Source organism: Anopheles coluzzii, chromosome X (assembly GCF_943734685.1).
Source record: "Anopheles coluzzii chromosome X, AcolN3, whole genome shotgun sequence".
Lineage (NCBI taxonomy): Eukaryota > Metazoa > Arthropoda > Insecta > Diptera > Culicidae > Anopheles > Anopheles coluzzii.
In genome coordinates, this window is record NC_064669.1 from 7980531 (window position 1) to 8008038 (window position 27508).

The window sequence follows — 27508 nt, forward strand, 5'->3', positions numbered from 1 at the left end:
TAAATATTGAAAAGAAAACAAATTTAAAACATTCTTTCCTCGATAACATTCAAGACAAAGTGCACGACGTACGCGAGCATTATGGGGGAGGAAAGAAAGGGAGGGAAATAAAACAAAAATATATAGAACGATGAGCAATTCCACAGTTGGCAACTGGAACCGTAGAGTACAACGAAAAACAAAACAAAAAAAAAAACAAAAAAAGAGAAAACCAATTAATAGTGGAACATTCTTAAACAGTGATGACAAGAGTAGAACAATGGAAACGACAACAAAAAAAAAAGACTAAATATTATTTGCTAAAGTATATGAGTAGAAATACAGTAGCTAAAATATAGTATTCAAATGTGTACTCTGTTAAGACATATGGTTTATATATAAATATGTTAGTGTACCTTCATTATATTGGCATCAGAAATTGGAACCCAAATAATAAAACAAATGAGCATACAACAACTTAAAACAGCAACATTCTAGCAATTGCAATGAAACAGCAAACACAATTGGAAGAAATTAGATTCCCAACATGGGCAAAACATACTGAGGACAGATTGAAATATATCGGTTAATATATCAAACTAGTTTTTTAGTGTTACGAAAAGCCATGAAAGGTTGAACTAAATTTTGCTAAATCGAATTTCATTATTTACGGTAATATTTGAAATGCAAAGCAAAATTGACAGCGCAGAAAAAGGGCTTACTGCAGACGGTAATTTTGTGACGTTATCCTTTACCGTTTTAGGTGATGCAATCGTTACCCAGCAAACATTGGCCGGTAACGTTATAACGGTGAAGCGTTACCTTGGCGCTGAACAGTGTTCGCTAAAAGTAACGATTTGTTGCTCGGAACGTTGCAACGGCATTTATTAAACTTTAAATTGCATATGAAATTTAAACAAAGCAAAAATGCTGCTGCATTAAACAATTGCTAGAACCTTGCCCATTTTCCCCCTGGTACGGCGACGAGACCAAAATCATACATCGTAAAAAAAAAAACAACTGCACTAGCTCAACAGTGTGTCTCTCAGCTATACGAGATTTATATATTAGCTACGGTTTTGTTTTTGTTTTTCCTCCTTTGAAATGCACATTAAAACTCAGAATTTAGACACATGAAAAGTAGCTGGCGCGCGCGCGTGGCGGTTATGACGGCATGACGGACCCTTCGAAAGATTGTACATTTACAGCCCCTCAGAGGTTTCAACATTGAATGTCACAGGCATGCAAAAATAAGACAATAGTAAAACAGGGAAAAAAAAACCAACGCAAAAAAATAAGGCCAAAGCACCCACACTGCACATGAAGTACGGGCGCTTTTTTGGACGATTTTTTGTTTGTTTTGCTTTGAGCAAACCCGTTTAACTTCGGCCCACCCGCTACCCACTGCTTCGGCTCTGCTCTGCTTCTCATGCTCATAAACCACGCACACAATTGGCATACACTAATACATGGACATTCATATTTAATTCGGCGATGTTACGTCGCGTTACGTTACGTAGCGGTGCGTTACACAACATATCCCTCTCGGACGGTCAATGCCGAACGTTTAGCAACTTGCAAGTGTGTCGCACACAATGTATGCAATATCGTTACAGCAGTCGTTTCGGTGTTTGTTTGCTGGGTGTTTTTCCTGATGAACTTTGGGCACAAATTCTTCAAATTTGATATTGTTTAAAAAAACTCTACCTATTTACTTTGAAGCTTTGTATAAAAAATATTAAAAAGCATTTTTTTTTTGGGAAATAAGAGTATAAAGAACTGAACTTAATAACAATGCTACATTAAGAACGCGTGTTCCAATCTACAACGACCATTTTACTGATGCAAACCTCCACATGTTTGTGAAGTAATGATTTGTGCAAAAATAATCAAATATTGAAGTTCTATATTAAAGTTCAGATTTTTTGTTACATATTTTGATTGATTCTATTTAGCAACAACAAAAAATAACGCGAATCACTTCAATCCAAGTTTGCTATACACAGATCACTTTCCAACAGCGAGTGAGAATTGGAGAAAGAAAGTGTTAGAGATTCATTTCAAAATGCTACATTTGATGAATTCACATTCAACCCGCTAAGTTTCAGCATTGCATAAAGCGGAATTGATTTTGTTGCTGCCGTCCGTCTTCAACATACACATATCAGGAAATATAGTGGAAAAAGTTCACCTCTTGCAACGTAAAGATATTGCACCACTTTTAATGAACAGAACGGTTTACGGGTGTTGGTAAAGTTTTGCATTCCCGGGTGCAATATCAATATAACGCGTTACGTAACGCTATACAGCACTACCCCCGCCGTCATGTAATCATCCCAAATTTATCAAAACATTATACTGATAAAACTAAAACGTTTCCGATAGCAGATTCAGTAAGCTACTTAAAGCGTTACGTAACGCTTGCACGAAACGCTACGCTCGAATTGTAACAAATAAAACAGGACTTATTTGAACAGACAAAATAAAGAAAGATAACAATTTCTCTAGATAGAAATACGATAAAAAAAACACCTCGATTAAATTATGCACTACTAGTAATCATTCATGTACTGATTCCACCCGCTCTGATAGTCGGGCGATAACAGTACAGCTATATGTGTAGGATTTAAAGTATGAAATTAAATTATTTTGAAAAGAAAAAAAAACAATGCGCAAAATCAAGCTAAAAGCAGAAGATATTTATATATATATATGTATGTAGTACGCAAGGTTAGCTAATGCGCGACCGTTTGAAGCGAGAAAGCGGCGAGAAAGAGGTGTAATAAATGGTCAATAGTTGTGTAACGATCAAAATTACTATCACAAATACGCGAGGACGCGTGGGTAATTGGTATGATGGTAAACCGTCCGATCATTTGCTGAACGTTCGGGATCATTGCACGGTGCAACGCTCTCCCCATCCGCATGAAGGAGAGGTTTGGCAGGCAATAAGGAACCGTAAAACGAATATATTTATATACATACACCGCGTACAATCTCTTGTCACAATTATGTGTCTCTTTTTTTTTTCGCTCGGGTTAGTTTGGGTATTATATGTCTTACAATATTTTCGAAGGGCCTGTCCAACACACCACCACTAAGCTGTCGCACAATTTGCCTCTAGTTTTCCAGTTGTCTTATGCATTCCACAACAAAACTACTTCAGATTGGCTCGCAATCGTTAGCGAATTACGAGTTCGATTTTAAATAGCTTTTGTTTTTTGTTCTTTTTTTTTTTCGTTTGCTTCATATTTTGCTTTGGTTAATGTTTTAAGTCTATTTTTTTTTTTTACTTTGCATTTTCAAGATCGGAAAGTGTAGGATATTAAAATGTTCCAAAATTTCGCAGCACATGGAGGGTATATACATAGAAACATATGACAGACGCAGACAATAATGAGGAATTGGGGGAATCAGAACAGGGACAAATGGATAGGAGTTGTTTTTTGTTTGTTTGTTATTTTTTTTAGGTTGAGGAAGGTGAGATAGGAAAACATTTAAGGAAACACGGAAGGGATGAGTTAGGAAAAGCCTCTAACTAGTTTAACTATTTATGCTGGTTTAATAAATAGTAACGTGAAACTAGTTCTCGTTTCTCTCGTTTTTTTTCTCTTTTCTGTGTATAATCGAAGGTTGATGTTTTTTTTAATGTTTTTTTTTACTCTAACTTATTTGCCTTTATTTTCTTCTTTATGTGTTGAACCTGTTCTTTTTTTATCTCTCTCTGTTCAATTTCACTAGAACAAAAAAAAATCGTGCAACCAATACAGAAGTGGGAAACTGGTATCAATTTTAAGGATCCGAAAATGAAAAACTCATACAATTAGAACGAATGAACGATGAATAATACAAAGAGTAGCAAAGCATAATATTAAAAAAAAAACGGAAAGAAAATTAATGGAACGTATAATCCCGAGTTTTGAAAACATTGAAAAAAAACTTCTAAATAGGCATCTGCACATAAATGAGTGGTAAAAGAAGAAAAATGCACAAAACTAAACACTAAGAACAAAGAAAACAAAACAAAAGTTAAACAAATGTAACGCACGCTCAGACGGATGCACTTAATAATGCACCCATCAATGAACGAGATAAGAGACCGAGAAAGCGAGAGACAGAGAAAGATAAAGGTAAGGAGATCAAAACATAAAACCAAAAATAAGACGAAAAACTCAGAAAAAAATGAAAGAAAAAAAAAAGATCCGGGTTTTTCTTGTTGTTTTTTTTCTTCTCCTCTTTTTGTTGTTGTTGTAATTCGCCCTCCCCCACTAGTAAAGATGGTGAATTGAATATACAAATAGTATAGTAGCACATCGAAACAAAATCCCCGGGCTCGAACAGAAAGTGTGGCATCATATCATATAGTAAATGTCGGTGTATGGTTTTTTTTTTTTAATTTATACATTAAATCGTGTTCGTTCTACCATGGCATTCGGCATTTCAGAATCATGTCAATCACGTGGACAGTATACGTTTAGCAAAACCAAAGAAACATTGACTAAAAGGACAACACACACAGAAACAAAAGCCAAAGATACGGATATGGACAGAAAACGGGTAACATGAAACGTTTCCTAAGAAGGCAGATGAGATCGTGAAATCATAACGATAAGATAACATGTAATGTGAAACAGAATATGCTTGGGCGGAGATGAGTCTGTGTGTGTATGTGTTTGTGTGAGTGTGTGGATGGATGGTGGACAAGAATGAATGTTTTTTTTTTTTGTCTTCGATATGTTGTTGTTTGGACGAAAAATACATACATTACGGTACTGTGTGACACCGTTTGCAGACAATTGTTAGCTATCTGAAACCCATAATATATGTATAATGCGTATTTTGATGTCGTTGTTTTTTTTTTTCTTGCTGTTAATGTTGGATTTGCAATGGAAAAGTCGCAGAAACACAAGAGAAATTATAAGATGAACTATGGATCGGCAAGGCCGGTTGTGCGTGTTTCGTGAGGGTGAAGGAGCGCGGGCAACTGGTTTTTGGTTTTGGGGGCGATACGAAGAGAGTACGAACAGAAACAAATGTGGGTAGAAAACAAGTAACGCTTTTGAAACATTCGGTTCAAAACGAAAAGAAAGTGGCATGAAATTAAATAAGATAATAACAGCAACAAGACGAACAGCAGCAACTGCGGCTTGCAAGACTTACCACGGTGTGAACGAGTTCCAGAACTCACTTTTAATTAAAAATTAATAACGTATCGTTTTTTTTTGTTACGTAAGGAACAAACAAATAACAATTATCGACGGTTTTTTTTTGTTTTGATTTTTGTTTTGTCATTTTTGCAATGGTGGATGAAGAGAGATGGGGAATAGAAAAGAACGGAGAACGAAGTTTATGGATTAGTTCTTTACGTACGTCTGAGCAGTTGGAGGAGAGATAGTGAGTGTTTGTGTGTGAGAGAGACAGAGATTGAGTGGTTACGCTTTGTTTGGTTTCTAAGTTTGACTGATTTTAGGTTGACTGAGGTGAATTAAACACGCAACCAAAACAAAATAGAACGGGAACGGGATGAGGATCTTGTGTCTCATTTTATTATTTTTCATCTTCTTCTTCTGGGCTCAGTTTTTAAACAACACTGATAGAAAAAGGGGGGGGGGAGGGATGAAGGATCAGGGCTCATCCTTAGCCACTTGCTTTGACGGGACTCTGTTCAGGTAAAGCTGAACGCGCATTATTATGCTCAGTGCGGAGGATTTTCCTTTTCCGTCCAGCACATCAGTCACCCAAAAAAAAAAAGGAAGCGGAACAGATGTGTCTCCAAAGAGAAGGACGAAAACGACAAGAAGGCAAGAGCAAGTGGTTCTGAAAGTAAAACATCAAAACTAAAGCTAAACCGAACGGGGATATATGTTTGGGTAGTTTTGGGGGTTAATCTTTTTTTTTTTTTTGTTAGAGGAGGTTAGGTGAAACTGCTACACACACACACGCGCGCACAGCGGCGTTAGCAGCTTTTCTTAAATAAACCAAAAATAAAAACGGGATTTCATTGTTCAAAAACTAGGAACAGAAAAAAAAGCTTCGTCTTGGTTGTTTCAACGGATTTTGCTGTATAATTTGAGAGGGTGGGCGTAGGTGGGCGGGTAGTTAGTTAGTTGGTAGTATTGTACTTGTTTCATTACTCCTTTTGTTTTCCTCCCTGCTATTGGCCATCGCTAGGCGACTTTGCTAGCTTTTTTGTTTTTTTTTTTTTGTTTTTCGAAACGAAGAAAAGAAAACAGTAGATGACGTAAACGAGAAACGTAAAAACAAAACCGAAAAACAAACGAACGAACACAAAACAGAAGAAAAACGTCACAATAATTCGAACAACACACACAGAACACAAATAACATTAGACAGATACAACTCGTTCATTCATCCAGCATTCACACATTGTCAGTTTTTTTTGTTGTTCAACCACACACGCACACACTCACTGTTGTTTGCTGTGCAACGGTTTGTACTTTCATTTGTTTGTTCTTTCTCTTTTTTTTGGTTGTTGTTTTTGTTGTTGTTGTTGTTGTAGCTAACTTTGCACTTTACATTGGTTGTCTTTGTGTGATGCGTTTGTACGCTTTGCGGGGCTTCTACTCGTGCCAAAGAAAATGAGTTGAGAATGTTTCGTTTTGCCTTTCTTTTGACGTATGACTTCAAGCTGGTTTCAAGTATTTTGTTTTATTTTTGGAAAAGATTTTTTTTTTTGTTGATACCAAAATATCACAAATTCCGTTCCGCAAGGTGTAATGGAAAATTATGGCACCGATAAAAATCTAAACATTTCCATCCATAGTGTAGCCTGTAGTGTAGATTTGCCAGGAGTTCTCATAGCTGTGGGACACGTTATTGACTCTTTCTTACGTGTAATGAACTCAATGTAATGGGAATTGGACTGTATAGCACCCTTGCTGGACAAATCCAACAGGAATTTCTATCACATGAGACTCACTTCCTGTAAGAAAGTGTCAAGGAAGTGTCCCACAGCTATGAGAACCCCTGAAAAACCCTGTATAATCCAGGTTGCACGCGAGTCTAAAAGTTGCATGCAAAATGAGTACAAAATTGTCAGGATTGGAACACGGATTACGTAAAACGTATTTAATGATGCTAAATCGTTAAAATTAAAAATCAATTTCATTTTATCGTGCTCTATATTTCCCAATCGGAACGAGATTTTCAGTACTTTTGCATGCAAGTTGAAGACTTGCGCCCAGCCTGGGTTATAAGTTCTTTTTACCCTGGCACACCAGGCTGAGAAGCTTGCTCTCCAACGGGGAAAGCATTTAAAAAATATTTAAAAAATCTTGACATCCTTTTAGACCGACCAGTCTCAGTGCCAATCCTGTATTAAGGACATTTAAAGAAAAAATAAACATCAATTATCTCCCGTTTGTCGCTCAATATACCCTCAATATCCTCCCATTACTCCTTTGCTACTGGAGTTGAAAAATAATATTTAAAACAAAAACAACGCATCAGAAAGTTGAAACGAAAACGAAACACGCAACGTCTCTTTACCGCAATACGCATTTTAGTGTTTTGTTCAAATTTGAACAACTTCTTAACCTCGCAAACACTTATGTGTTTCGGTAAGTGATTTGTGTCGCAACTTGAGGGTTGAAATTGCGCTACTGTTTGTTTGGTTGTTTGCTTTAGGTTTTTTTTCTCCCTCTTTTCACTTTGTTTTTACTTTTTGTTCGTAGTGTTCTGTATTGCAGCTTCCAACTCAAACCCGCGGCTTTCGCAAAGCGCAAAAAAATGACTACTGAAAAGATATTGGAAGGAAGAATAAAGCTAAGCTTTTAATTAAAAAAAAATAAATAAATAAAAAAACCGAAAACATTTAACGGCGAAGCAGTAGCAGCAGTGGCTTACAAATCTTCCCTGTCAGCACCGGAAAAGGTAAGCGACGCAATCGCGACGAATGCGACGCAACCATGTCGCACTACTACTAGGCCAATACGCCATTTTTCCATTTAATGTTAATTCCATAAACAACAGAAAAAAAACCGAAAAAAGTCATACAAAAACAAAACACGTTAATAACAAAGGTGAAACGGAACGCAATCACAATTTAAATCAAGGATGAACACGGGAACGCATATCAGAATAGAAAAGCAACAACGAAACGAAAGTTCAGAACGGAAACTTCTAACAACAACAACAAAAAACCAACAAAAAAATAACGAAAACATAAAAACACACACTTCTTCACACTTTCCGGTAGAAAAAAAAACAGTTGAGCTGAACTGTTGCAAATGAACAAAAAAAAACAAAACAATACAAATATAAACACGCCCTAGAGATAATATAAAACTGTGACTAAAAATTATTCCGATTTTACTTGCGTTAATTTTCTGGTAGTTGTTGTAATGTTTTTTTTCTTGTTTCGGTTATTGTTGTTTGTTTGGTTGGTTGTTTGCTTGAGTTTACTTGAGAAAAGGGTTTGGTAATGGGGAATCACACACATGAACAATCAAGAATTGGGGGGGAGTTTCAAAAGACACACACAAGGTTAGGTTGATGAACAACATTAGACGAAACACAATCTTTGCCGCAGCCGGCCGGCCGACGAATGATGTGCTAACGCCGCTTCGCCCCGAAATTCGCGCCCCCCTCGGCTCCTCCGAGACCCCGCGGAACAGGGTTTTGTCGGGCGGGAGGGCGGGCGGCGAACCGTGGCGTTGCAAATCGGAAGCAAATCACTCGCCGGCTACGGCTACGGCAAAGGGGAACGGGGGAAAGGAAAAATAAACGTGTTTTTTATGGGATTTGCTAGGGATTGTTGTTGTTTTTTTTTCTCTGTGGACATTTGGAACAGTGGGGAAGCATATTCAATGCAAATCTCGTATTCTAGGCTCGAATAGCTGACGGTACTCTATTATATAATATATATTATTGGCATTCTTTTTTTTTTGTTTTTTTTTTTTTGTTTTTTTGTTTTGGCTTCACTTAACATTAGAGAGCCTTGAGGGAAAGGCATTGTTGTGGACAACTGTAGCGGTTTTGCATAGAACGAAATCGGTCGTGTGTTACTTTTCATTCGCTAACCACTGTCAATGGGGCGAAGTTGGTAGTGGAACAGCTGTGGTTAGTAGTCCTATCGCAAATTAGTTTTTTTGTTGTCTCCATTGGCGCCACTGGCGCCACCTTCAAGGAAACTGCGCAAGAACGCACGGGTTTCCATTTGCAAAAACTGGGGAATTAAACCTTTTTTCGAAGGTTTTGGAGGCAACACACAGATGCTATTCGAAATGCATTTGCATTTTTAAAAAAAAAGTCACTTCGAATAGGTGGTCTCAGTCCTCATCCTTACGGACATTGTGTTTAGCGCTAAGCGCACACTACGACTGGGATATGATCGTAAACGGGCGTACCACCCCCGGGCGTGGATACGAACAGTATTTATTTATATTTTATATATATGTGATAGAGAAAGAGAGAGAGAGAGGCATATAGATAGGCAAACGATGATGGAAAGCAAAGCCAGATACCACTTACCTCTCGCTGTACTCGTCCATGTGTGCGTACGACTGAACGGAGTTTTCCTCGATCAGAAACTTTACGCGCTGATAGAAGGAGGCGGTCACGGAGGGTGGCTGCTTGCGCAGCAGCACCTCGACCGGATCGTTCGACGCCAGGCACATGATGTGCTCCGCACAGATCGAGTGGACGCAACATTCGCTGTCGGAACAGTCGGTCATACCATCTGGAAGGTGAGGCGGAGACGAGCGTGATTAATCAAAGCCCCAAAGACACCAAAGCCCGACCCAACGAGTCCACTACTCCCGCCTTTACAACAGCAAACCGTCGGTACTAGCCCAAAACAAAAAAAAAACCTAACAAACCCCACCACGTGTTTTACCATTGTCATTGTCAATATTGTCTTTGCAACTCATCTCTAGCGCGATCGAGCAGTCGTTGCCGGCCCAGCCTTCCACGCAGATGCACTTGTACTCGCCGTCCTCCATCGTGCACTGGCCGTGGCGGGAGCATCCGTTCACGCAACCGGCTGCGGGGATCATCGAAACGGGAAGTAAGCAAAGCAAATTAGAAACCGCAAGCACACAAACGCGAGGGTGAATGCGACGCGCCACAATACTTACGCAGCGTACAGTGCCGCCCGTTCCATCCTTGAGAGCACACGCAGGTACCGTTCTTGCATTGGCCGTGCTCGGCGCAGCGCGGATCGCACATCAGCTGATCGCACAGGCTGCCCGTCCAGCCGTCGTCGCACCGGCACCGTCCATTCTCGCAGATACCGTTGGGGCCACAGTCCAGGCTGCACACAGCTGTTGAAGATAGACCGGGAGAGGGCATTGAACGAATCAGTTCGATGGGTAAGAGAGATAGAGAGAGTAGAAACATAGAACAGAGCGCTTGGCACTTACCCTGGGAACAGTCAATTCCCGTCCAGTGACGATCGCAGATGCAGGAGCCAGTGTCGAGATCGTACGTACCGTGGTCGGAGCAGCCGGGCAGACACTGGTACACCTGCTGGTCGACGATGCTACAGTCGTCGCCCTGCCAGCCGGCCTTACAGAAGCACTGGCCCGACACGCACGTACCGTGCCCCGAGCAGGAGTGGTCGATACAATCCTCTGTGCATGAAAAAAAAAGAAAGAAACTCATTATGGTAAGCATCGGTACGGACAGGCGTGAATGTTGGGATGGAACTTATCATCATCATCATATCTCAACAAAAGTTTGTGAAGGACGGAAATATCTTTACGATTATATAAGAGTAATATTTGGTAATAATGTAAGAGTAATAATGTGGTTTTGGAATAAATTAATAAATTACGATCAAGTGGTGGCATCAGACACTATTTCAAAGAATCTAATACAATCAAGAGACAACTGCAACATGCACAGGGTAAGTTCCACTGGTACCAACGCCGGATCCAGGGCACTACCTTTCGATGCAGGAGAAACTAATGTATCTGGAATAGGCCACTTACAATCATCAATGAGTGAATTTCGTTGTGACCTCCCAGGCTGCGGGCAGGCAGCAAACTCGCCAAAACTAAACACTTGTACGGGCGCGTGTCTCAAACTTATGCTGTCTTTGTCTTACATTTTTGTTCTCTAATTTGTTTAATATATCAAGACAAAACGTATCATCATCATCAGCCTAATTATAATTAATGCATGTGTACATTACATAGTGACATAGGACTTCTACACAGATATAACATTATACAGTTTGTTAGACACATGCCACACACCCACGATTGAAGTCTGGCAAGTTACTCCGATTCTTCATTTCTCCGAGCAATCTGTTGTACCATTGAATCCCCTTGAAGAACAAAGAGTTTCTGGCACTATGAGAGTACATGTTGGGTATCCTCGGCTCATTTACTCTGCGTGTACAGTACCGATGAACATTGGATGTCCGAACTATGCGTTCCCCCAAATGTCCTGGCAAAAGGTCCACCAAAAGTTTAAATATGAAGGTCTGATGGTCTGATACACAATCCTCTACTCTACAGAGTAGTGATATGCTCTCTGGAGTGCACCTACGACTCCGATCCGACTCCGTCAAAATGAGACCCACTAGTTCCACCCGAAGTTGGAGTCATTCGAAGTCGTCCGGAGTTGTCCGGAGTCGTCCGAAGTCGTCCGGAGTCATCCGAAGTCGTTCGGAGTCGTCCGGAGTCATCTGGCGTAGTACGGAGACGTCCGCAAGTCGTCCGCCTGCGGATAGAAAATTTCTAACGACTCCGGATAATGCTGGGCGGACCTATCTTCTGGAGTCGGTTCCGAAACAAGCAAAGTCGGATCGAAGTGAACTCTAAATTTTTGCCAACTTTACCCATCACTACTACAGACAACCGACGAAGAATGCTGAACATAACAACACACGGCGTACGACGGCCATATCCCAAAACTAAACGCGTAATAAGATTTTGAATCCTATTAATTTGCCTATATTACCAATGTTGAATATTGAACTTTAATCTGTCGTCTAAAATAGCGCCCAGCTATTTAACCTGACGGGCTCTTTCGACCATCCAAGCCAACCATCCAGATCATTTAAATCGAAATTAATCAGAGAATCTGCGCCTGCTTGATGTCTTTGTGCGAGACAAACAAAACAGTATCATCGGCAAATATTTTGATCTCGGAAGACTTCAAACCCTGTTTCATGTCGTTGATATATAGATTCGACTTACGTTGCTCGCAGAACAGTCCCTTCCAGCCGCGCTCGCAGTGACAGTCGCCCTCGATGCAGCGGCCATGGTTGGAGCAGGTCGGCATCTCGCACTCCGACACCGGTATGTCGCACTCGGAACCCTTCCATCCTTCCTCGCAGTGACAGACGCCACCACCGTAATGGCCGTGGGCAGAACAAAGCACGGGACAGACGCCTGGATGTGGGGGGGGGGGAATAAAAACAGGAATTAAAATTACATCGACCCAGGTTGCGTTTCTAAAAACCACCAAAACAAAAACTACTCACTAATCGAACAATCGTTGCCCTGGTATCCATCGATGCAGTCACATTTGCCGAGATAGCACGAGCCCCGCCCGGAGCAGTCGCTCGGGCAGGCGGTGTGCACGCCCTCGGCCTCGCCGACCACCAGCGAAACCGTGTGCGGCAGCAGCTCGTCGTTGTACACCGACAGGTACCAGCGGCCAATGTCGAGGTACTGCAGGATCGTCACGTTCACCGTCATCGCCTCCAGGTCGATCTTCTGCAGCGACGAGGACGGACCGCCGGGCCCGGCGGCTCCCCCGTCCGCCGACCGCTTCGAGATGATGTGCTTCTCGACCTCGTCCAGCGGCAGGTCCGCGAACGCGTACTGGTTGTGCCGGATCGTCTCGAACGCGGACGAGTTTTCCTCCGGCACGCTGCCGTCGAAGTGCGCACCGAGCAGATCGTTCTGGAAGAAGCCGCCGCCGCCGATGCTGCGCTTCCGCCGCAGCTTGTGGTCGACCCGGCCGCCCTTGATGAACTCGACAAAGTCGTACTGCGTCACGGTCGGCCCAACGTTTCGCCGCCCGTAGATGGCGAAGTTGGCGCCCCACGGCAGCGTAAAGTTAAACTGTATGAAGGCGGGATGCTTGTTGCGGAACTCCACGTTCCAGAACTGGAACGGCGCGATGGTGGACGCGTGCACCTCGTTAAACTCGCGCAGCTCCACGATCGCGGGCCACTTCTGCTGGTGTGGCGTGCTGTACAGCTGCGTCGTCTGCTGCTGGTGCTGCTGGTGCTGCTGCTGCTGCTGCACCTGGTGCGCGAGGTCCTGGCCGGGGCGGCGGCTGTACGTCGACAGGGCGGCATTGCCGCCGCCACCGCCGGGTGCCCCAGCCGAACCGCCCAGCCCGCCGCCCAGCGTCGAGAAGCTGTTGTGGTCGAGCGTGCTGGTGATCGGGGACTCCTCCGTCGGGTTCAGGGTCGACGGGCCGGACAGCAGCCCGTAGTTGGACGAATCGATCGGCGTGCCGGTCTGGTCGACGGCCCCGCCCGTCTTCACGTCCTGCACCAGTATGCAGTTGGCCGAGTCGAGGTTGGACTTCATCGAACTCGTTGCTGTAATGGGACAATGGGCAGGATCGGGGTCAGGGATGCATTTTTTTTTTCGCGATGGTTGGGATAATCGATTTCACTTACCTGCAAAATACGTCAGTGTTGCGGACAGAATTATTGTAACCAAGATTAAGGCGATGCTAAAACACTTCCAGGAGCAACGATGCTGACAGCTTTTATCGATACGAAACCTGCAGCATGGAGAGCAAGAGAGAAAGTGATAAATAGATTAGAAATAATCATAATTTCTAAATATACATTTCAAAAAGATGTATTAACTGCAACAGAATCAAATTGAAAAGAATTTAGTATGTTAAAATTAGCAGCAAACGCAAAACAGAAACAAAACCACATAAAACAACACTCAAGCAAAGTGGAGTAAGAAGAGAATCAAAAACCAAAAAAAACAACCAAAAACGAACACGCCAAAACATTATGTAACACCAAAAAGATTTGACAAAACAAGAGACAAAACCCAAAACAGAACAATAAAAGGCAAGTTAGTGAAAGGGTGGCTTGTTTAGTGGAAAAAGAAATATTAGGATGCAAAAATTCACACACACACAAACTATAATTTTGTTACAACGCACACCCCCGTGCAAAAAGAAAGGAAAAAGCGGTATAAAATAAAAGCAAACCATTGCCAAACATTTCACAAATGGGCAAAACGACCCCCACAAAGCTGATAGGAATATGCAAGCAACATAGAAATGCGAGAAGCACACAAATGCAAACAGAAACGCAGCACAGTCGGGTAGAAGGAGGAAGAAACAACAAAAAACATTCATTGAAGGGAGAGATAGTGCAACACAATCTAGCAAATTGAAAAAGCAGTGCAAAGCGCCAACTATTAGTTGAATTATAATGCATTCCCTCTCCCGCAAGCAATCATCATTAGCGTAGCCATATAGACTGTTTCTGTTCCCGCAGCCCCCCTCTCCCCCCCCCCCCCCTCTCATCTGCAGGCCACCCGGTGCGGTCGCTGCGCGTTGCAATTACCTTGATGGCGAGTAAGGTGAGTAATGGGGCGTGTGGGCGGTACCGCCCGTTCGGAGTGGAAACACGGGCATCACCAGGGAGGACGAGCCGCCCAGCCGGGAGCCGGTGGTGATGTGCGTATTAGTCATGGATTGTGCCAGCTGCGGTATCGGTTGCTGCTGCGACTGGAGCTGCTGGTGCTGCTGGTGCTGCTGCTGATGCTGGTGCTGCTGCTGCTGTTGCTGCTGCAGCTGCGCCGCTGATTGTAGTCTGGCGGGGGATGGGGCCGCACAAGAACGACAGACGGGAGACAGGTGAATGGAATAATCAGTTAACAATCCAGTGCAACATTCATGGGGATGGGGTACGTGCGACGGGTACGTGTACACGCCAACCAGGAACACCCCGCAACATCCCGGGGCGAACAGGCTCGTTAACCGCAAATCTTTGGGCGCGATGACCCTCCCTCCGAGGACGCAAGACACGAGCTAAATGAAGCTACATCTATTCCGAGTGCACTGGGGCAGCTGAACAAAGGCAGCAACGGTTGGCGAGCTAAGTGGACGACTCTGTCGGTCGTTTTACAGAAAGGAGCAAAGGCTTAAAACTCGCCGCTCCAATGCATGCTTCAGTAGCATCCAAAGATGTCGTTCTTGGGCACGATTTGGTCTGCTTTACTATCATCCAGATCATTCTTTGTGCTGATGTAATTTTAGCACCCATTGCCCAGCATTCTTGATGCCCGCGGAATGCAATTTGGCAGCTGTGCCAAAATGCTCCCGACCAGTGCTGCAAAATGTCATGAAAATCATGCGATAATCATCACCGAAAACAACGAACATATTGCTGATACTCAACCAAAGTGTGTCATGACATGCCGAACGCGACGTGCGAGTGCTTGAATCAAGCTCAGCTTAGTACCGGCGCGGCATAATCAATTTTTTTTCTTGCTGAGAACAGTGCTGCCAAATGCCACTGGTTCCAGTCACTAACACTCATGTCTGAAACGAAGCTCACAGCTCAGCTCACGTGCACTAGTGAGATGATCAGAGATGAGACTCAAACAGTTGGTGAACTAAACACATGCTAGATGACATTTTGTTTAACACCCAACTCTTGGTCACTCACTTGGTCATGACATTTTCTGTCGCTGATCATCAATGACTCAATGACTGACTGAAGAGTTGGTTGCACAAAACGTCACCAAGATCACATGCTTGGTCGCACCAACTGTTTGAATCTCACCTTTGATCATCACAGTAGAGCTCGTGACGCTGACATTATTTTCCTTCAGCCAAAATTTGTCATGACTATGGCAGTGACATTTTGCAGAACGGATCACGGTAAAAAAAGAGTCATGATAAAGTGACTGACCAAGCTAAAACGTCACCAAGCATATATTGGACACACCAACTGTTTGAGCATCACCTCTGATTGTCACTATTGAGTACATGACGCTGACAAAGAGTTTGTTTCGGTTCTGATTTTTTAGGACATTGATAGTGACATTTTGCAGCACTGCTCTCTACCCGATTGACCTGCAAGTCAACCATTGCGAAGCCATTTTCGAGGTTGCACCCACAAACATCATACCACAAAGGCTATAGGCCTTTCGCCCTGAAGCGTATTTGTCGTGTGTAGCAAAAGCTACTTGTGTAAAACGTGCCCAACCGTGCCATCGCACTTGTGAATAAATTCACAGCATGATGGCTGTAAGTACCCGTGTCCCGAGGACAATGCGAAAGCCTACCAAACCTATCGGCCAAAAGGAAACCCTCTCGTTCTCCTATTCAACGTATCCTTCTGGTACACCTTTTCCTTTTTGTATTGCTTTTTTTTTTGCTCATCCATTTGCCAACGACATGGCCCTTTGCTCCCACCAATACACACTGTACGACGCTACCCGTCGATTTTACGTTATGTAATCGAGTGTCCCCGGTACGGTTACAGGTATATCCTTTCGGCATCCCTTGTCGAATTTTTGTTTTGTTTTTGGCTTTTGCTCTTGCTTTTACCTGTTCGTGGTGGATTCGGTCGCAAACGGTTCCGCGTAAATGTTTCGCGCCGGCGGTACCCTCCGGGGCAGTGGCGGTGGTGCCGGATTGTAACCGTCCATGATGGTGTCGCAGTCGTTATACTTCATCGATTTCATCGTCATCTTGGCTGGCCCGATATATATATATTTTTTATGTCTATATATGTGTATGTATATATATATATAGGTATATGTATATGTATATATGTATATGTATGTATTGTGTTGGGGTGGTGGCTGCCGGATCTGGAGCTGGCTCGCTCTGCGGGGTCCGCGACAACGGGCTCCAACCAGCCAACCAACCAATCAAAACCACCAAGCACCTGCGTGCGCCTCTCGGAGGGGGTGGGTGGGTGGTCTCGGTGTGTACCCGCGTGTGGTTTGTCGCTTTTTTTTTGGCAGGGCGTTTTTTCTTATCCTTTTAATTATTCTTCTTGCTTTCGCCTTTCTTTTTGTTGTTGCTGTTTGGCTTCTAGCACGTCTCGCAGCCACTTGCTGCTGCTGCTGCTGCTGCTGCTGCTGTATTATCGCACAGGTCGAAACGGCCTCGGTTTAGGAACGAATGGAAACATCAGCCCGCGCTCCTGGCTCAGCATCTTCGAACCAGCAGGCTAGCTGGCCGGCCTCTGCTGCTGCTTGCAGAGCTCTGTAAATGATGAGAGAGGAGAAAGCATATTATTAAAGATTGTTTGCAAATTCCCATATATCTGTGTGTGTGTGTGTGCGTGTGTGTGTGTTTGTGTCCGTCATCATGAGTATTCCTTCCTTTAATTTTTTTCGCTGTTCTTTGCGGATGACGCAGCATGAAGCGTTTTTTTGTTGTTACTCCCTAAAGAAGAAAAAAGGACATGTTCCCCCAGTGTGCCTTCGCTGGCGCACAGTCTGAGAGATACGTGGGGTAGGGAGGGTTCCATTCTCCTGCTGCGCCCGTTTGCGACGTGCATTATTGAATGGGCAGAACGAAATGCAGTTTGCGGATGGGCCAGTGGTGGTTATGGGTGCTTGCTGCGCAATCGCTCTGGAAGGATTCAGCGCAACAGCAAAAGCGTGCGAATATGGGGCGAATGGGGGTGGACGAAGCAAGAGAAAAAAAAAAACGGTACAGAAAATGACCTATTCGTATCCTGCCGTCTCATCGTGCTCTCCAACACAGCGGCACCATTCCAACGTGTGTCTCGGGCTTCTTGTTTTTTTTTTGCACATAAAAATGCCGTACGTGTGCATTAGGCGTTAGTGAAGATTGGAAAATTATACTGAAGGCAGTGTGAGACGATAAGAAAAACATGGCCGCAATGTTTCTAACAAAAAAAAACAACTAGAAGAAATCTTCTCGTCCCCGTCCTTTCCGGTGTGCTTTTGTTTGTTTGTTTGTTAGTGTCCCGTGTTGCAGGGTTTTCCAAGTCACTTTCGAATGTGCACATCATTATTAGCCAGCTCCAAGATGATTTTCAACAGCTGTCAAATGGCTTATTTGTATTATAACAAAATTTCAATTCTTACACATGATTCTGAACACGTCTCAAGCTGGGTTGAGTTTGATAGTTGTTTGTGGTGTGTTGAAACTCATGTGGAAGAATTACCATTTTATTGTGATGCGAATTCAACACGTGACAGCTGTTGAAAAACATCTTGCAGCCGGTGAGTAATGATGTATACCAGACACACATCACATAACCAATGTGGTTTTACAAGATTTTTTCATGTCAGCTTCGAACGTAAACATTGTTTTTCACCTCGTGCAAGAAGTTCGATCGATCTGACATTGCATTTCCATCATCATAATTTGTCATTTCTTCAGCATAATTTTCCACACCTTAACGGACTGCTGCCATCGTTTTTTCGCCGGGGTTTGAAGCCGGATCTCATCACCCGTTGACAGTTTTGAAAGGTGAAGTGTTGAAAATCATACTGAAGAAATGAAAAGTTTTGATAATGATGATGTTTACATTCTAAATTGACTTGAAAACCCCTGTAATATCTCGCACGCGGTGAATAACAACGGTTACATTCGAAAATGACTCGGAAAACTCTGTATCCATCACTTTCAAGAAGTTTTTCAACAGCAGTCAAATGTTGTTTCTATGTTTCTACGTCAGTTTCGAATGGAAACATTGTTATTCATCGCGTGCAAAATGTTATTCCACACCGATCTGACATTTCCTTTCCATCATAATAATTTTCAATTTCTTCAGCATGATTTTCAACACGGCTCAAGCTGGATTGAGTTTGACAGTTCTTTGTGATGTGTTGAAAATCATACGTACAAACTGAAACTTCATTCTTATGCAAATGCACCATTTGACAGCTGTTAAAAAACATCTTGAAGGCGGTGCACAATTAAGTTTACATTCGAAAGTGAGTTGTAAAACCTTGTAATAAAATGACAGTTTTTACACATGATTGTCAACACATCACAAAGAACTGTCAAACACAATTCAGCTTGAGACGTGTTGAAAATCATGTGGAAGAACTGAAACATTATTGTGAGGCACTTGACAGGATCACCACTTGACAGGATGTTGAAAAACATCTCGCATGCAATGAAAAATGTGGTAAACATTGGGGATTTGACTCGGAAAACCCCTGTATGCACGGGCTGACATCAGCTCCACCGCAATGCTACTGTCCCTTCATACAACAATTTTGCACCAAAGGGAGAAGGAGAGATGTCTACTGCTTATTACGAATTTAATACCTCCATCGGCATCGAACGGAGCCGGCCAACGGGGATTTCGGGGTCCGGCAGGCACATCTGCACATCAATAATATCGCTCCAAAGAAAGCGTGTTGGTGGGAGGGAAGGGAGGGAGGGAATAAATTGTGTGCCATTGTGTATGCCCCGTACCGTACATCACAATGGGCCCAATGGTCCCGCAAGACTCGGCAACGCTGGTGCCGTCCTGTCGAGGGCCCCATCTCCCGCTCGCTATCCTGCTCTCTAGGTATAACTAATGCTCGTTAGCATCTATTAAGTTGGCTCTTCCTCCCGGGGCGGGGGGGGGGGGGGTGGGGAAGGGGGTGGTTGTCTCGGGGCCATCCAGTGGAATTATGAGAGGGCACACTGCACATCATGGTGGCATACGGTCCATGCCCAGCCCAGCCCCGTCAGCTTCCTTCGAGGGATGTGTACCTGGGCCGCACGGACGTCCACTGATTCAATTCTGACCAATTGCCGCGCACACACGGCCGCACACAGACAGCAGCAATTGCAGGAAAAATGGGCGATATTTTTAGACATCGGGCCTGTCGGCACCTCGCCGTCGGCCTAACTTATTGCGAGCAGTCTCCAGCATAGAAAATCAATCCAGCAGTCTACTTCTGCTGCTGCTGCGGCGAGAAGAACACACAGCCATTCTTCTACGCTCAAAACTTGGTACCTCGCAAAGCAGCAGCAGCAGCAGCACGGCCAAAGCTAGCTATCGACCAAATATCGATCAACTTGCATCGGGCGCAGAAAGTCACAGCCTTCGTCCTGCTGGATGCTGCTGCCCGATGCTGCTGCTGGTGGTGGTGGTTGGTGTTGGTGACGATCCTAATCCTCCCCCCTCCCGTCCAAATGGGTAATCGAAATCGTGTGCGCCATCTTGAACTGGCACGAGAATTCTCCCCCACACACACAGCAGCAAGCGCTCGAAGGTGTACGCGAAGGGACGAACATTTGCTTGCTGGACACAGCCACTTCTTCGTCGTTTCTTCTTTAACAAAAAAAGCAAACAAAAAAACTGTTTTGGGCTTAATAAGCACGTACCGTTTTAAAATAAGCCAACCAAACAGAAGAAAAAGTATCATTTTTTCATCATTTTCCCCCAATCCTTTTCCATGTGCAGCGCCGTCGTGTGTTTCTTCTACAAAATTCCCTACCTCGCTGTCTCTCTCTCTCTCGCACTGCCTGTCTGTACTTGTTCCTCACCTATTTTACCGTTTTATTTTCTCCCTGTGGAACTTCCCATCATGCCTAAAGGTTTACCGACCAATGCACACACACACACACACACAGACAGGCAGGCAGGCACCCGCATGAATATGTTGTGTTGCGCGCGCACCATACATTGTTACCATGTTTCGGCAGCATTGCGATCATTTCAGCTCACAGGAGTTGCTGCTGTACCTGTGTGCGTACAAGTGTGTGTGTGTATGTACCTCTCTTGTTCTCTCTCTCTCTTTGTGTGTGTGTGTGTGTGTTTAAATGTTTGTGCAGGAAGAATGTTTCGGAGATGATAGAGCCGGAGAGCATATATCGGCAAGAGATCGACCAGCGCGCGCGCTTCCAGCTTCGAGATGCGATGAGATGGAGAAGAGTAAGAGGAAGAAGAAGCGGGAAGAGAAGGAAGAAAACATACGTAAGCATAAGGGTGAAGCATTAATTGAGAGAAAAAGAGAGAGAGAGAGAGAGTGCGCGTGCAGATGGAGCGAGAAAGTGGAGAGTTTCTTCGAGATAGGAAAGAAGGCAATCCGGCGGAATTGGCGGCCCTCTGAAAACCATAAACTGCATCTCATCGACCATTTTCCTTTTCTTGTGTCTGTGTGTGTGTGTGTGTGTTTTTTTTTGTTTTTGGTTAAAAGAACAGCAAGAAAATACGACAACGCTCCAACATCCAAATGGATTGAAAACAGTAAAAACCCAACAAATATACTACCTCCCAATGTGCCTCCTCTAACCCGCCGAAAAGATGGGTATGAAGTTTGAGAACAGAACAAACCAAAAACCAAAAACCAAAAAAAACTGCAACTGTGCTATTGGCCCTGGAAGCATATTGCGAGGTGCAGGAGCACGCGTTTTATGTTACAATTTTTCTTCAGAGCAGGTATCTGTGGTAGTGGGGGTTTTTTTTTTGAGAAAAATACCAAAGGAATGCTCTCTCGCTCTCTCGCTCACTCGCTCGCCACTGTCGCTCAAATGGTTTGTCCAAAACTGTTTGACCTGCTCGAAGAAGAGCATCAACGTTATATGCTTGCCATATGCTTTTGGGTGGCCCGCTCTTGTGCAGCAGCATAAAACCACACACACACACACACAGAAGGGGGAACACACACACAAAAAAAGGAAAACAACAAGAAAACGCGTTACGTTATGAACGTTTGCTGGGCTGTGTATTATCGGCCGAATTTAAATGACAAAATAGAAAAGTGCGAGCGATCCTGGTGCTCGAATAATTGGGGGATGCATTTTCATCCCCTTTTTGGCCCCATTTTCCTCGCAGTAAGAAGCTGCAAAGTGGTGTAAAAACAAGGCACGGATTTGGGTGCTTGTCTGGGAAGGGAAGGCTTCACACAAGTTTTAGCAGAACATTTAGGAACAACCAAAACTTCCTTCCCGAGCATTGGCAAAGAAATTACGTCTTCTTTTCGGGGTCCCTTTTTGATCTCTTTCTCGCTCTCGCTCTCTCTCTCTCTCTTCCATTCCTGTAGCCCTGTCGATCCTTCATGCACGCACAACACTCTCTCGCTCTCTCTCTCTCTATGGTTCTGGCTCTCTATTCCTGTTTTGCGGTGGACTCATTTTTCACCGCTTGGGCAAATGAATGAATTTGTGTGTGTGTGCGTGCGTGCGAATGTGTGTTTTCCTCGCTGTCACTCTCTCTCTCTCTCTCTCTCTCTCTCTCTCTCTCTCTCTCTCTCTCTCTCTCTCTCTCTCTATCTGTGTGTCTGTTTGGTTGTGTCTCTGCGCGCCCGACAGGGTGTACATCTATTTTATCGATTTTTCCTCCACCGATTCCGCTGTACGGCGCTCTGTACACGCGACACAAGACGGGGGTAGAGAATTTTCACCATTTCCCCCCCAAAAAAAAAAAAACAAATAACGAGGAATGGGGCACTTTTTCCGAGCCTGTTATCGACATTATTCCACAGCCTGTACCTTGCACCATACCAATGATGGGGACTGGGGGGGGGGGGGGTGTGTTGCGTTTAAAGGTTCGCAAATCAAAATGCTGTGCCCTAAAACAGAAAGGGAAAATCATCATCATGGCAAATGGCGAATACGGGGGACGACCTGGGTGTCCGGGGGGTTTCTGCAATTGGAACTATGTTTCCCTGTACCTTGTGTGGATGTGGGGCTGAAAAGGAAGGAATTTAAATCTCGATCGCCATTTCCCATTTACCTGTACGACGCCGCGACGGTCGGTGCGTGTGTGTGTTGTTGATTCTGCGCTTCGTTCGTGTGTTGAGGTGGTTTTTCCCTTTTTTCTCTCGCTCTCTCTCTCTCTCGTTTTGGGAAGGGTGTTTGAGGCTGATGGTCGAACAGGGAAAGAAAAGCGCGCACACACACACACACACAGCAAAAAAAAGGGAGTGTGTCGGTGCGATTCACTTGTGTCTCCTTCGGCTGCTGCTGCCTCGTAACGACGCTGGAACGCACTGGGGCATCACCGTTGGGGCAAACATTGTGTACCCGGGTGCCGGGAACGGGCCACCGTGGTCCGTGGGTCTGACGCGGCGCTTCACTCCTGCTCCTGCCCGCACTGGCAATTCCAACTGGAAGGCATGCTCTCTCGCTTCCACACGATCTGCGCGTTGTTTTTGTGCTGCACCACTAGCGAAACTGCACACAACTCATTTTCACCAACACACACGCGCACACACACACACGGGCGTGCACGCACGCACGCACGCACGGATACTATTTCACCCCCGCTCGCTGCTGCTGGCCGTGTCCTGGTTCGATTGACAGAGCAAAAAAAAAACGACACGACCACGCCAAAAATTTGAAAAAAAAAAAATTAAAAACTTGACTCCCGTCGATTTTTCGTTCGGCAGTCGGCGATGAAGCAGCCGACCCCGTGGAGCCCTGCAACTATTGGGGGAAAGGAAACCGGTTTTCACGCGTTTTCAGCCAAAAGCTGCCACTTGCTGTTGCTTCTTCTTCTTCTTCTTTTCCCTGTCTCGGAAGGGCAGAGCAGACCACAAAGCAGGGCACAAATCAATGGACGATTTTTTTCTTCTGCTCTCTCGCTCTCTCTCTCTCCCTCTCGTTGCTTCTTCCTGTTTATCGTTGGCACGGCCGTACGCACTCAGTTCAGTTTGATTGGTGAATGGAAAATCCCGGAAAACTGCTGCCTGCTGCTGGTTTGCGGTGCTCCGTTTTTTTTCACGTTCGCGCAGCAGCACCCCTTTCGGTAACACAAACACACAGAGTGGGCGATGAAGATTTTCTTACGGAAAAAAAAGACGGGTTTTCTCTCTCAAAGACACGCACTCCGGGGCGCGCTTTTGTCTGACCGCTGCTAAAACGGTCGCACCAAACAAACGCGGCACCCTGCGCTTTTGTCTGATAGATGTCTATAAATGCTGCTAACTGCTCTGCTGTTCTTGTTCACACACTCATATACACAAACACACACACACACGCGCACAACGCCCGCACAGCAACGGTTGGTGCTTTGGACGTTTGGCGTTGAGCGGCTTGGGCAGCACTGGTCTCGCTGGTATGTCTGCTCGAGAGCGCTTGTGGTGTGTATCTACGGCTGCTGCTTGCTGGCTGCTGCTGCTGCTGCTGCCGTTCTTTCACCGCGACCGTTTCCATCCGTTGGTGTGCGCGTGCCTGCCTGTGTGCGTACGGTTGAGAAAATAGAGAAAAATGCTCGCTCACGTACGTACGCGCTCTACGCTCGCACTCTCTACGGGTTTTTTTTTCTTTCCTCTTCTTCTCTCCTTTCCTGTGGTGGACGAACGCTGCGCGCACGAACCCTTTTCGTTGGTCCCTTCTCAGAACTGGTCCAGCTTACAGTGGCGCACGGTCGAGGCGGTACGTACGCGCGCGAGCAATTACTATCTGTCTTTTTTTTGTCACTAATCTGAGTAGTGCTGTTGCACGGTGAAAGATTTCTATTTCAGAATCATCGAGTAAAAAAGTACACAACATATAACAATTATAATTACACATTGCATTTTTTTTTTACTTTTGAAAGGGTTTAGTACGTTACAGGAATCATTCCGGAATTTATCTGTCATTGATCTTCTACGTGTAGTGAGAAAATAGAATCCTTCTGTCAGTTTTCACATCTTATTCTATTTGGCGTAACGTCCTACGCGGACATGCTGGTCTATACAGGTTTTAGAGACTTAATTCATTACCACGCAGCCGGATAGTCAATCCTTGCTAAGGAGGGACGGTCCATTCTGGGCTTGAACCCATGATGGGCATGTTATTGAGACGTTCGAGTTGACGACTGTACCACGGGACAGTTTTCACATATTTCACACAATTTATTGATTTTCTGAGTTGTATTACAAATATCTAACAATTGTTCACGTCGTCGATCATTCACGTCGTTTTTATCAAACACAAACAATAAATTCAAATACTTCTATTGACATTGGTAGAAAAATCCTCTCCGGAGTAAATTTGGAATTGAGCATGTGGAATTCCGATTTCGAGACCAGTATTTCTATGAAGTTCTATGAAATATTTCATTTCATTTCATTTCATTTCATTTATTTAATACAATATCCGCCATCAAGGCTAAATATAATAGACTTAAAACTAATTTAATACTAACAAATAAACAAAATAATTCATGAAAAACTAAGCCTAACTAACCTAGTCTTAACTAGCAAAAAAGAAAAGAAAAAAACAAGAGTAGAGCGTAGAGACTATCATAAACTTAACAAAAACAAAAAAAAAGAGAGTAATAGAAAACTAAGGAGAATAATTAAAGGGAATTAGAAGAAAAAATACGGTTACGGAAAGAGTTAAGAGAGGAGTCGAAATCAAAGAGATAGTAAAAGTGGTTAAACAACCTGAAACAGGACAGAAGAGGGTCATTGAAAGTATAAAGAGTATGACGTGTTTCAATTGACAGAGGATCACGTGGACGATATATATTGGAAGGATAAATATTGGAAGGATAATGAGCTACCATCTAGTCAGCAGAGAGCTGTACTTTACCGATCACTGGCATAGAGCAATTCATTTGTCCAGCCGACGTAAAAGCTGTCAAACAGCGGTATAGCTGTTAATGTCAACGTTACAGTCTGTGGTTTAGTAGACCCTCTTAGGTGGTTTATTCGATAGACGCACTGACCCAGCGCTCTGGCAGCCATCGAACAAGTCATTAGAAGTCATCAAAGTGATTGGAATTTGACAGGCTCGAGACCAAGGTGCTTTAGTATGACAAGGTGAAGTTGTTCAGAGCAAAATGACATTTCTTGACTTGACATAGCTGTTCCGTAGGCTCCGGTATAAAAATCGGGGAGGGCTGGTGCGGGGTAATGAAATTTGTATGCAGGGATTGACAGATGTCTCCCACAATGTCGCCCAGCAAAAGCGTTAAAAATCAACCATCTCAATACATACACCTTGCTCGAGACGAAGTTTGTCTTGTTTGGTCGAGATGTCTGGCGGTGTACCTCCAGTCAAGGTGAATACTCGTGTCGAGAAACGAATTTTGTATTTTATGTTGCATAAACTATGTGAAATAAATAATTTCATTCGAAAATTTATAGAAAAATATTTCTTCGTGGCACATGCAATCGTCACCAGACCTCAGATGGTTCCATACACGAACCGCGATTATCTCGCCTATCTGTCAGAAGCCATACGCGATTTTCGCGGTACCTCGACGATCTCGGTTTGTCTATTTCCAGCCTAATATTTCTAATATTTTCGATATTTGAAGTCCACCGGCATGGTTAAGACTATACAGTTTCTTACTCATCAAGAGCTCGTAGCATCTAAGAAATTGACATGAGACAGACTATTACTTCATGCATCCATATCCACCCGTGCAGGGGAATTATTTAACTACAAGGAAGCTTAAGCCTCGGGTCGACCGACTGAAGAGAACTCGAACATACTCGCTTATTGTACGCGTTATTGTAACAACACATTCCACCATTCCCATCATCTTACGAGAACAAATGTCTCTTTCCCTTGCCCCTTCCCAATACAAACGCACTGTCCCACCTCGTTCCTTTGCCGATGTATTTTCTGCTGGTTTTTCGGGATTCACAGAATCTCTCCACTCTGCACATGTCCCGTCCTTCGGAGTTCTCTCTCGCGTGTGCCCGAAATTGTGCGTCGCTCGGAGATACCAACGCCGCTCTCTCACAGCTCTCTCGCAATGTTCATTGAATTCGCTCCATTCATGCGTACCGACGTTCTCCGACTGCTCGCCACAACTTCCAAATCTTGAGATAAATTCTCCAACATTTTACCAAACCTCGCACCCCCGCTTTCACCAAGAACGCCCGCCTCTCGGGTTAACCCATCGACGGTCTCTGACTTTCCTTTGATCCCTCCGCTACCGTTCTCTCTCTCTCTCTCTCTCCTCGTTCACCTTCCCGACTCCGGCATACCTGGCCTGGCAAGATGGCATGTGCGCGGTCGCAACGCTCTCCTCCTCCTTGTGCCTTCCTCCGTGCCCGTAGCAGTCGCCTCGCGCAGACAACCATCTTTACGTCATCGCACCAACACACCGTCAAGGGGCGTTGTGCTACACACCGAGATCACACGATTCGCACCACACACCAGCAGCGAAGGCTTAATTTTGTCAATGTTATTCCTCCAAAATTTCATCGAAAAGTTCGAAAAGGCTCGTGCTGGCCGGCGCCGCGAGGCGTGTGTAGGCGCATTTTCAAGTTCGACCGAAACTTCCCAGAAACGCCGCAATGTATGCGAATAATTAAGGCGAAGGGCAAGAAGATGAAGAGTACGTCGACGAGAAAATTCACCAGCCCTGGCAGCATTGTTTCTGCTGCGTCTAAACGGAGTTTCCCTTTTTAGCATGACTTGCACGTTGCAATTTAAGCTCATCATTGTGCATAACTAACAAAACATGATCAATTGAATTGGCGACACAACACGCAAGACGCCATTTCTCGTCGCTGCAAGGCGTGAAACCAAAGCTACCACGAAAAGCTCAAGTTCTCTCGCCCACTCGGTAGGCAGCAGCAGCAGCAGCAGCAGGCACACTCAACCGGTATTTGAAACCCGCACGAAACGAAAACCCTTCCGTGCTGGTTGTGTGTGCCCTTATCGACGCGATACAGGT

General features: G+C 44.3%; 1 protein-coding gene across 4 annotated transcripts in view; it reads right to left on the minus strand.

Moving 5' to 3' along the window:
- The window catches only part of LOC120960736 (teneurin-a), a 35815-nt gene extending 11743 nt beyond the window's left edge, over window positions 1-24072 (minus strand). The window contains exons 1-11 of one of the 4 annotated variants that reach the window (XM_040384443.2): window positions 22619-24071; window positions 16498-17163; window positions 14504-14752; window positions 13589-13695; window positions 12434-13507; window positions 12147-12341; window positions 10362-10571; window positions 10077-10262; window positions 9836-9982; window positions 9472-9679; window positions 5140-5166 (exon numbers count right to left, since the gene is read on the minus strand). In XM_040384443.2, coding sequence (XP_040240377.2) covers window positions 5140-5166; window positions 9472-9679; window positions 9836-9982; window positions 10077-10262; window positions 10362-10571; window positions 12147-12341; window positions 12434-13507; window positions 13589-13695; window positions 14504-14752; window positions 16498-16640 — 2546 coding nt within the window. In that variant the 5' untranslated portion in view covers window positions 16641-17163; window positions 22619-24071. Of the gene's footprint in view, window positions 1-5139; window positions 5167-9471; window positions 9680-9835; window positions 9983-10076; window positions 10263-10361; window positions 10572-12146; window positions 12342-12433; window positions 13508-13588; window positions 13696-14503; window positions 14753-16497; window positions 17164-22618 lie in introns of all 4 variants that reach the window. The other 3 variants (XM_040384606.2, XM_040384515.2, XM_040384696.2) reach the window with 3 other exon arrangements.
- Between the last annotated feature and the right edge of the window lie 3436 nt (window positions 24073-27508).